Here is a 10,165-nt window from a genome sequence, read left to right as displayed (position 1 = left end):
CCGCGCAGCCCCCGGCAGCCGCCGGCCAGAGACCCCGGTCCGGGGAGGACGGAGCCGCCCGGCCACTGCCCGGCGCCGGAAGGGCCGGCCGGGGCTCCCCGAGGCTGCCGGGGCCGGTGGCCGCCCGCCCGGCCGGTGCCGTGCCGTCCCCCGGGGCCGCCCCCTCCGGATCTGGGCGGGGAGCGCCGGCCCCGCCGCCCCTCCGGCTCCGTCCCGTCCCGCCGCCGCCGCATGGGGCCCCCCGGGCCGGCCTGACCCCCCCCCCCCCTGCAGCCCCGCCGCCCCCGGAGACGGGCCCCGCCGAGGAGCCGCGACGGGACCCACCGGCTGCCCGGTCCCGGCCGGACCCCCCGGAGCACGGAGAGACCCCCCCGGGCCCCTTCCCCGGGAGCAGAAGACCCTCCGAGCCGCCCCGGGGCTGCCCCGGCCGAACCCCCCGGCCGGCCGGCGAGACCCCCCCTCCCCCGACTCGTCTCATCGCTGGAGCAGAGACCCGACCCCCCCCCCGGGACCCTTCCCCGGGGCCAGGGACCCCCGGGGAGACGCGGTCCCCTTCCCGGGCCGCGAGAACCGGCACCCCTGGGGACCCGCCAGCCGTCCCCGCGGGGACGAAGGACGCCTGGAGCCCCCCGCCCGGACCGGGGGCGAAGGCCCCGGACCCCCTGCCCTCACCAACCCCCCCCCCCCCTCCTCTCCCGGGCTGGCCCCCGGTCGCCGAGGGTCCCGCTCCCTGGGCTGGGGGGAGCCGGGCTGCCCTGTGCCCCCCCGGCTGAGCTGGCCCTGAGCCGGCGGGGTGGCCGTGGGGCATCGAGGAGCCCCGGGGGGGCTGCGGCACCCTGCCCCTCCCTGGCCCCATGGCGGCCAAGTGGTTCAAGGAGTTTCCCTCCAACCTGAAGACGGTGTCGGAGAGGGCTCGGCCGGGCAGCGGGAGCCTGGGCAAGAGTCGGAAGAATTCGGCCGCCGAGCTGGGGGGCTGCCGGGCCAGCCCGGGGGGTGGCAAGGAGGGGGGTGGCCGGCTGTCGAGGGACAATCTGCAGGGTCTGCTCCAGGCCGCTACCGGGAAGATGCGGAAGAACTCACGAGCGGAGGGGGGCGCGCCGGAGGGACCCCCCAAAACCTGCGGCACCTACATCAACCGCCTCATCAAGGTGGAGGCTCATGAGAAGAATGGGAAGGGGTACCCTGCCCCCCCGCCCGCCAGCCTGCCTGCCCCCGAGCAGGACAAGGGGAAGACCCCCAAGACGGAGACGGTAAGTGGGGGGGGACCAGGGAGGACTGGGGGGGGCGGGGGGCGGCGCGCGGCACCGGCAGCTTTAACTTCTTTGGGCTCTGGCTCATTAGCCCAGCTAACCCCGGCCTTTCATCGCGCCCCGCTCTGCTGCCTTCAAGTCCTGTTCAAAGCTCCCTTCATCCCAAGCACCCTTCTTCTGCCGGGGGGTGGGGGTGGGGGGGCGCTGGCCGGGCCCCCTCGCTGCGTCCTGCCGTGTCTCATCCCTCCCTGACCCCGGCACTCGGCCGCTGGTTAAACAAAGGCTGACGTAAAGGTTTTTCTGAGAAGCCGGACTTTCGGCCCCACACAGCCCCGGGGTGGCTGGGAGCCAGTTGGGGGTGTGTGTGTGTGGGGGGGGGGGGGGGGGGGGGGGGGGGGGGGGTGTGTGTGTGTGACCCAAAAGGTTCCCCAAGCACCCCCCTCTCTCCAGGCTCCTCCCCACCGCTGGGGTGCATAGCAATGGGCGCTGCCCCCACCCAAAGGTGCAACCAGGTGGACCCTCGTGGGGTTGTGGCATGGCTCCATCGGCCCCAGATGCCCTGCCGTCCCCCCCCCCAGGGACCCCAGTGTCCTGTCCCCTGCCTGGCTCCGTGCCCGTGCCCACCCGGTGGGACCCCCGGCAGTGCCCTGAGGCCAGCGGTGCCCGTCCCCTCCCTCAGGTCATCATCCTGGAGGACTACGCCGACCCCTACGACGCCAAGCGCACCAAGGGCCAGCGGGATGCTGAGCGGCTGGGGGAGAACGACGGCTACATGGAGCCCTACGACGCCCAGCAGATGATCACAGGTACGTGCTGCGCCGTGCCACGCCGCGCCGCGCCGTGCCGTGCCATCCTGCAGCAGCGCCGCTGGCACCGCTCCCCAGCTGGGAGCGCGTGGCCGCCCTCAGAGCCGCCTGGCGCGGGAGGCTCCGGGAACAGGAAAGCCGCTTGCCGCTTCCTGCGGCTGCGTGGGGCCAGATAAGGAGCGGGCGCGAGGCCGGACGCTGACCTGTGCCCGCCGGCCCCTCGCCCGGTGCCACGACCCGCCGCCATCGCCCGATGGGTGCACGGGGCCGGTGCGAAGCCCTCAGTGCCACCCGGCTGTCCTTGGCTGGGGGGGGGGGAACGGGGACACACGGGACACACAGCACCCCTGAGGGTCCCCCGCAGCCATGCCCCCCCAGCCAGCGACCCCCCGGCCAGCGCGGCGGCCGCCCAGCTGGCCAGAACAACAGGAACTGACTTGGCCGGAAGCTGGAAATAAAAGATTTGCTGCTGATGTTTTTTTCCCGTGCGGGGCAGCCCGGGCTGTTTGGTGGAGCCCGGCGCCACGGCACGAAGCGGGGGCTGGGGGGGGGGGGGGTGTTGAGCCCCCCGGGGTGGCCTCCCGTGGGGCTGAGCTCCAGTGCGGGGTGTAGCATCCTGCCGCACCGGCAGCCTCGGGGCTGCGACAGCAGGCCAGGCGCCACGAGGATGGGCCCCTTCCTGCTCCAGCTCCTCCCGAGCCGGTTCCCAATGGGCGTCCCCGGCATGGGGACCCTGGTGCACACCCCTCCTCCAAGGGCGGGCGGTGGGGGGTGTGCGTGTGTGTGTGTGTGTGTGTGTGTGTCAAGGGCCACACAGTCCCCCTCCCTGACCCACTGTCCCTCTTCCCCACAGAAATCCGCCGTCGGGGCTCCAAGGACCCCCTGGTCAAAGCCATCCTGCTGCTGGACGGTCCTGGCGAGCCTGGGGAGGGGGGCGGCAAACCGGAGCCGGCCAAGCGGCCCGGGGGCAAGGAGGTGGCAGGGAAGGGGCCCCAGCTCTATGACACCCCCTATGAGCCTGGGGAGGGGGTACCCGGGGGAACCCCAGAGCGCAGGGCGAGGGCCGGGGACGGGCGCCTGCCTGAGAACGACGAGCGCCCGGCGGGCGAGTATGAGCAGCCCTGGGAGTGGAAGAAGGAGCAGATCGTCAAAGCGCTGTCAGGTAGGGGATGGGGACAGGGACGAGGAGGGGGACAAGGACACGGATTGGGATGGGAACAGACTTTTTAGTAGGGCCTGTAGCAATAGGACAAGGGGGGGGGGTTAAACTAGAGGAGAGGAGATTCAGAACAGATAGACGGCAGAAGTTTTTTAGGGTGAGGGTGCTGAGGCACCGGCACAGGGTGCCCAGAGAGGTGGTGGCTGCCCCATCCCTGGAGGCATCCACGGTCGGGTTGGACGGGGCTTGGGGCAACCTGGTCTGGTTGAAGATGTCCCCGCTCATGGTGGGGGGGGGGGGTGGGGACAGGGACAGGGATAGGGACACAGGTGGAGACAGGGATGGGGACAGGGATGGAGACAGGAATGGGGATGGGGATGGAGACAGGGATGGGGACAGGGATGGGGAATGGGACAGGGATGAGGACATGGATGGGACTGGGGACAGGGATGGGGACACAGATGAAGACAGGGATGGGGAATGGGGACAGGGATGGGGACACAGATGGGGATGGGGACAGGGATGGGGACGGTGCTGAAGCTGGGGATGGGGTTGGAGCTAGAGGTGGCGATGGAGGTAGCATGGATGGGGCTTTGGGGGCTCACATCTTGTTCCACACCCCCCCCCCAGTCCAGTTTGAGGGCTCGGAGCGCCCCAAGGAGGAGGCACCACGGCAGCACCTACGCCAGAAGAGCTGGACCCCCAAGATGCTGAAGCCGGTGGGCGCTGAGCACGGCGAGGGCGAGCGGGTAGACCCTGCCCTGGCTCTGGAGAAGCAGCCGTGAGTCCTGAGGCCGAGCCACATGCGGCAGCCGGGGCAGGAACCGGGGGGGGGGGTTGAGGGGGGTGTCCAGGGCTTTGCCACCCCTCAATGTCCCCTTGGCATCCCCCCCCCCCGCAGCTGGTACCATGGGGCCATCACGCGGGCCGAGGCGGAGAGCCGGCTGCAGGCGTGCCGGGAGGCCGGCTACCTGGTGCGCACCAGCGAGACCGGCAGCGGCAAGTACTCCATCGCGCTCAAGTGAGTAGCCGAGCGGCCACGGACCGGGGGAGTCCCGGCCCTGGGGTGGGGTGGGGGGATGCAGCCGCAAGTTGTTCACACCAGAGCCCTGATGGGGTGGGAGCACCCAGGCTCCTTGGGGGGGGGGGTGACACCCCCCAAGCCGCGGGGGGACCCAGGCATCCTGGCGCAGCACTGGGGCGACGGGGGGGGGGCCGTGTGTCCCCCTCCCCGGCACATTGTCGGGAGCGCCGGTGGCGTTTCCTTCCTGAGGAAGCGGAGCCCCTGGAGCCGAAACAATCGGAGAGGGACGGGAACAAACAGGGGTGGATGCAGCCGCGGCCATGGGGCGGGCGGGTGCCGGGGGGCCGGCGGCACCACTGACGCCCACCGACCGCCCAGGACCAGCCAGGGCTGCGTCCACATCATCGTGGCCCAGACCAAGGACAACAAGTACACGCTCAGCCAGGCCAGCGGCGTCTTTGCCAGCGTCCCCGAGGTCGTGCACTACTACTCCACCGAGAAGCTGCCCTTCAAGGGGGCCGAGCACATGGCCCTGCTGCACCCTGTCCACTGCAAGCTGCATTAGCACCCACTAATGCCCCCCCCCCCCCAGACTGGCCCATGACCCCGGGGTGCGGGGAAGGGTCCGGCGGAGGACCCCTTGGTCACATCCCCAGCCCTTACGGGGACCCTGCTCCTGCCCGGTGGCCGCTGCCCGCCGCTGGACTCCGGCTGGGCCGTGCTGCCCTATTGCTGGGACCGATCCTGCCCACCCTGTGCTGGAGCCGACCCGCTGTGGGGCGGGGGGGGGGGGGGGTGCAGAATCCCCCCCTCTGGCACCCGGGGTGGGGGGGACGCAGCGAGACTGGGACGTGTAACAAAGGAGTAAAATAAACTTGTTGGCTGAGAAAAGGTGGGTGGTCCTGGGGGGTGCAGTGGGGAAGGGATGGGGCTGGGGGGGGGGACAGGGCTGGGGGCTGCAAAGTGGAAGGGATGGGGCAGGATTGGGGCTGGGGGCTGCAACGGGCAAGGGATGGTGGTGGGGGCTGCGGAGGGGCAGAGATGGGGCTGGGGGCCCCGAGGGTGCCAGGATAGGTGGGTGCCCAGGGTGTGGGTGCTGGGGGGGTGGGGTGTAGGAGACACCCGGCCCCTTCCCCGCCTGGGGGGCTGGCTGCCAGGCTCCGCTCTGCTGGCAGCGGGGCTGCCTGAAACCAGGGTGGGTTTTTGAGGCTGGGGGCCCATCAGGGCTGACCCCAGGATCCGGCCCCTCGCCCCCCCAGGGGTCACCTGCCTGCTTGGGAGGGCAGGAGCAGGTGACTCAACCCCAGACTTGTGCCAGCAGGAGCCACCCTGGTTTCGGGGGATAGGGGTACCGGGGCTCCCCCCCAACCCGCACATCTGCATCCTGCCAGGCTTTTTATAGAGCGGGGCTGGTCGGGGTGGGGGAACGTGGCGTCGCAAGGGTGCCCAAGCACCCGCTCCCCTTGCCCTGCGGTTTCCTGCCCGGGTGCAGCTGCAGCTCCCTGGGGTGTTGCACAACCCGGCGCAGGGTGGGCTGCTGCTGCGGGCACCGCGTGGCACAGGGGGCACGGCCTGGGGGACGCTCATGGGCATGGGGGGGCACGGCCATGGGGGGCATGGCATGGGGTGTACGACACCGCGGGGGGGGCACAGCCCTGCCTCGCCCCCTCGAGTCGTTCCCAGGCGAGGGAGGCTGCAGCAACCCCTCTGTTGCTCCCCCCCCCAAAGTACCCACTCCGTTACAAATCCAAAGGCCTTTATTTGAGACACGTTTTTGCCCCATTTCCCCCCCCAACATGCTTTAAAAATAAGCACCAGAGGGGCTGGGGCAGAGGGATGGGGCTGATCCAGCCAGCCCCCTCTCGACACCCACGGTACTGGGGAGAGGGGGGCTATGCCCTTCCCCTGAGACCCCCAAAGCCATCCCCATGGGCAGAGCCCAGCCCTGCTCCCACGCTCAGGCGCGGCCGTGCTTCCAGCGCCTTCACCCCGCTCACCCCAGCTTGGCCGCGGGCCTGGAGCTGGTGTCCTGGGACCCATCTTGGCAGCCCCCCCCCCGGTCTGGCTCGGCGCTGATCCCCCCCTCCTCAGAGGCTGCTCCCAGACATGGGGCTGGGGGGGGGGGGGGCTTTCAGCACCCCCAGATGAAGCGGGGGGGGGGGAAGCTCCCAGGGTCACATCCCAACCCCGGGACCCCCCTCCAGGGCCAGGGACCCCCGCCCAAGCGGCGGGCGCCTGCCAGCACATCCAGCCACCGGCTACTGCCTTGAGAAGAAATAGTCCAAGTTGGTGATGTGGAGAGCCCTGGGGGCCGGGGGCACGGAGGGGAAGAGCAGGGGAGTCTCGCTGTGCGGGGGGCTGGGGGGGGCCAGGGGCACCAGCACGTGCTGCCCCTCGCCCTCCGGCTTGGCGCCCGGCCGCCTGCCCATCCGCCACGTCTGCCTGTACCTGCGGGAGGGGAGAGTGGTCCAGGTTGGGGGGGGGGGGGGGGGGCAGGCAGAGCCCCCACAGTTCCTCCCCTCCGCCCCCCCCCCCCCGGGCACTCACCTCACCACGATGGCAACGAAGAGGGCAATGCCCAGGAGCAGGCTCCCCCCGGCCACCAGGAAGGCGTAGGGAGATGCCACCGAGCGGGCGCTGGCTTCTAAGACAGCCCCTGCAGCAGAGGGGGGGGGACACGGGCTCGTTGCGGGGACAAGAAACCCGGGGGTCCTGGCCCGCCGCAGCCAACCCAGAGACCCCTCCTCACCATCAGTGCCATTAGCAGCATCTTCCCCAAAGAGCTCGGGGGGCAGCGTGACCCCATAGGTGCCATCGTCCACGGGGAACTGCAAGAGAAGGTGTGGGGGGGGTGATGGGATGGGGCCTGGTGTCCCCTCGCCCCCCACACGGGGACACAAGATCCAGCCGGGAGCGTGTCACGACCCCCCGGGGCTGAGGCCGTGCCCTACCTGGGAGCTGAAGGGTCCCATTTCAGAGGTGAGGTCCCTGGGATCTGCAAGGTGAGGGGGGGACCCTGAGGCTGGGGGACCCTGAGGCTGAGCCCCCGGCCTCGGGGCCACGTGGTCCCCTCTTACCTGTCCAGGGGGTGCCCACCGCCTCACGGCTCCACTCGCTCCACGCACCGTGGCCGAACTCCTCCCGCGCCCGCACCTGCACCACGTGCCGCATCCCCCGCCAGGCGTCATGAATGTCCAGCCACGTCGTCATCACCTGGTCCACCTGGGGGGGGGAGCGCGGGCGGCGTGGGGCTGGGGTAGCCCTGCCGGGGGGCAGCCCCGGGGACGGGGGGACGGGGGGTCTCACCTCCGTGAAGGTCTGGGCAGGCTCAGGGCGGTAGCGGACCTGGAAGTGGAGCCAGTAGAAGCGGGGGTCCCAGGATGAGGGGTAGGACCAGTTGACCCGCAACCGCTGCGGCGCCTTCTCCAGTGCCTCCACCGTCACGTTGAGGGGGGGGTCGGGCTTCACTGCCAGGAAAGGGGGGGGCTCAGGGCCCGGCACCACGCCTGCCGCTCATCCAGCCCCGGTGCCCGGCAAGAGGGGAGCGGCACTCACGGACACTGCTGAGGGTTATGATCCTGTCCTCGCCAGCTGAGCCGCCGGCGCCGTTGTTGACGCACGTGGACACCACGAGGGGTTTGGTGTCGTCGGCGCCGGGTGGCACCTTCACCCGGCAAACAAATTTCCGCGCCTTGGAGAAGTAGCGGCACCGCTGCTCCGTGGCGTTCTCAGCCGTGAACCTGCGGGAACGTGGCTTGGCTGGGGCTGCGGCACGCGGCCGGCGCCGGGGAAAGCGTCTGCGGGGAGGGACGGTAAAGTCCCCTGCACCCAATGCCGTGGTAGGTGCCAGGACGGCGCTCACCTCCGCTTCACCCAAAGCATCGCCTGCGTCCCTGGGGATGGCTTTGTCCGTAGCGGCCACTCGCACAGGACATCTTTGTCGTGGCTCCGCCGGTAGCAGAAGACTCGAGGAGTTTCGGGGGGCTCTGCAAGGCAGAGAGGCGCTGGGGAACGGGGCAGGCCAGACCGGGAGATGCTGCGAGGGAAGCCCCCGCCCCAGCGCGGACCCACCTTCCACCAGTAGCCGCAGGGAGCGCAGCGGGCGGCCCCCCACGTAGCAGCTGTAGCGCCCCGAGTCCTCGTAGCGCAGCTGCCGCAGGAGCAGCGCGTTGCCCTCTGCCAGCCGCCGGCTGCGGCCCCCCGCCGCCCCCCGCTCCTCCACCTGCCAGGACACGGTGACGTTCGCCGGCCCCTCGTCCTGGCAGGTCAACGTGATGTTTGCTCCTGGGCGTCTCACCACCGTGTCCCACGAGAGCCCTGGGGGGACGAGAGGGGGTCAGGCAATGGAGACGAGCGCCCAGGCCCCGTGGGTGTCCCCAGAGGAGGGGGCCACCCCACCATCTGCTCCCCATGCCCGGAGGCTGCCCCGTGTCAATATTTGCAGAAGGCACCGAGCCGAAACGAGCGGCAGCTCCTGCTGAGCTAGCGATTCCCCACCGCGCCGGGCACCGGCCCCCCGGGCACGCAGGACGCCCTGGCCCTGCCACACGGATGGCCACCGCAGCACCCGGCCGGGGCGTGAGTCGGGTGTCCGGCGGCGGGACCTGGCCGGGCGGCGTGGGGAGCGGAGAGCCGGGCTCCAGGAGGGCTGCGGGCTGGCTCTGGGGGTCCCGGGGGGGGGTCCCGGGGGTCCGGCGCTGGAGGGGTTAAGCGGCCGGGCTGGCCGGCGGCACAGGGCCAGGCCTGGGCTGGGGCCAGGGAGGCCGCCCGGGGCAGCTCTCCCGGCTCTGGCTGCAAAGGTCAACAGCCAGCACGGACCTGCTGGTTCCCGTCGGCTCCTGCTGCCGGGAACGCACCCAGCACCCAGCACCCAGTACACAGCACACAGCTCCCAGCACCCAGCACCCAGTACACAGCACACAGCTCCCAGCACCCAGCACCCAGTACACAGCACCCAGCTCCCAGTACACAGCACCCAGCTCCCAGTACACAGCACCCAGCACACAGCTCCCAGCACCCAGCACCCAGCTCCCAGCACCCAGCTCCCAGCACCCAGCACCCAGCACCCAGCACGCAGCCCCCAGCCCCAGCACCCAGCCGGGGTGCCCCGTACCCTGCCCGTCACCCCGGGCTCAGCGAAGTTCCGCCGGGGCGGGCAGGGAACCGTTCCCCCCCCCCCCCCCCGGCCCGGACCCGCGGGGCCCCGCTACCGGCAGAGGCACCCCCGAGCCCCCTCCCGAGCCCCGGGGCGACCCCGCCGCGGGTGGGGGGGGTGTGTGGGGGGGGGTTGCTGCACCGGCAGGCTTCCGCCGCTCCCCCCCCCCCCCGCACCCTGCCCGGTGCCGGTCGCACTCACCCGCGGGGCCGCAGGGCCCGGGCCCGGCAGCGGCGGCGGCGGCAGCGGCGATGAGGAGCAGCGCGGCTTGAAGCAACGGCCCCGGTGGCCGCGCCATGCACCCGCTCCCGGGCAGGAAAACATCGGCGGAGCCGTCGGTGGCGCGGCCGGTGCCCGGGGTTGTGAAACCCAGGCGGGGCGGCTCCGCGGCGGCAGCACGTGCGCCCGGGCGGGGCGGGGCCAGGCCGGCACCGGGGGGGGGTGATGGGGGGGGGACGACACGCCGGGTCACGGCCGCCCCCTGCGACTCCCGGTGCCCCCCCCGGTGCCCGCCGCCCCCCCCCCCCCCCCCCCCCCAGGACACAGGACACGGCAGAAGCTGCTCAGAACTTTTTTTTTTTTTTTTTTTTTTATAAAAAAAGCTGGGGGTTGGGTATTATTTTTTTTCTCTGTGGACCCATAAAATGATACAATTCTGCAATATAGAAACGTGTAATAAATTAGACGCCCTGATCCTCACCCCCCCCCCCAAATAATCCCCAAACACCCCCAAAAATAGACTCCAGCCCGTGCCGAACCCTTTCCTCTTTG

At 71.1% G+C, this 10,165-nt stretch overlaps 2 protein-coding genes across 4 annotated transcripts; one reads left to right on the top strand and one right to left on the bottom strand.

Moving 5' to 3' along the window:
* The first annotated feature begins 704 nt into the window (after positions 1-704).
* SHE (Src homology 2 domain containing E) lies at positions 705-5,130 on the top strand. Its single transcript, XM_075737139.1, has 6 exons — positions 705-1,250; positions 1,930-2,056; positions 2,910-3,218; positions 3,846-3,996; positions 4,117-4,236; positions 4,618-5,130. The coding sequence occupies exons 1-6, from the start codon at positions 855-857 to the stop codon at positions 4,802-4,804; spliced, it is 1,290 nt and encodes a 429-aa protein (XP_075593254.1). The 5' UTR covers positions 705-854; the 3' UTR covers positions 4,805-5,130.
* Positions 5,131-5,981: 851 nt separating this feature from the next.
* Positions 5,982-9,793, bottom strand: IL6R (interleukin 6 receptor). Of its 3 annotated transcripts, none has more exons than XM_075737136.1 (10): positions 9,596-9,791; positions 8,311-8,556; positions 8,102-8,225; positions 7,795-7,979; positions 7,546-7,706; positions 7,317-7,461; positions 7,191-7,255; positions 6,989-7,067; positions 6,787-6,895; positions 5,982-6,687 (listed from the first exon to the last, which is right to left on the bottom strand). In XM_075737136.1, the coding sequence occupies exons 1-10, from the start codon at positions 9,690-9,692 to the stop codon at positions 6,498-6,500; spliced, it is 1,401 nt and encodes a 466-aa protein (XP_075593251.1). In that variant the 5' UTR covers positions 9,693-9,791; the 3' UTR covers positions 5,982-6,497. The 3 variants fall into 3 exon arrangements, with proteins under 3 accessions (XP_075593251.1, XP_075593253.1, XP_075593250.1); XM_075737138.1 differs by having other exon boundaries at positions 7,191-7,234; positions 9,596-9,789; XM_075737135.1 differs by having other exon boundaries at positions 7,191-7,234; positions 7,317-7,706; positions 9,596-9,793.
* Between the last annotated feature and the right edge of the window lie 372 nt (positions 9,794-10,165).

Source organism: Balearica regulorum, chromosome 28 (assembly GCF_011004875.1).
Source record: "Balearica regulorum gibbericeps isolate bBalReg1 chromosome 28, bBalReg1.pri, whole genome shotgun sequence".
NCBI classification, from domain to species: domain Eukaryota; kingdom Metazoa; phylum Chordata; class Aves; order Gruiformes; family Gruidae; genus Balearica; species Balearica regulorum.
Note: the sequence above shows the minus strand (reverse complement) of the source record. Positions and strands in the feature narration are given on the sequence as shown.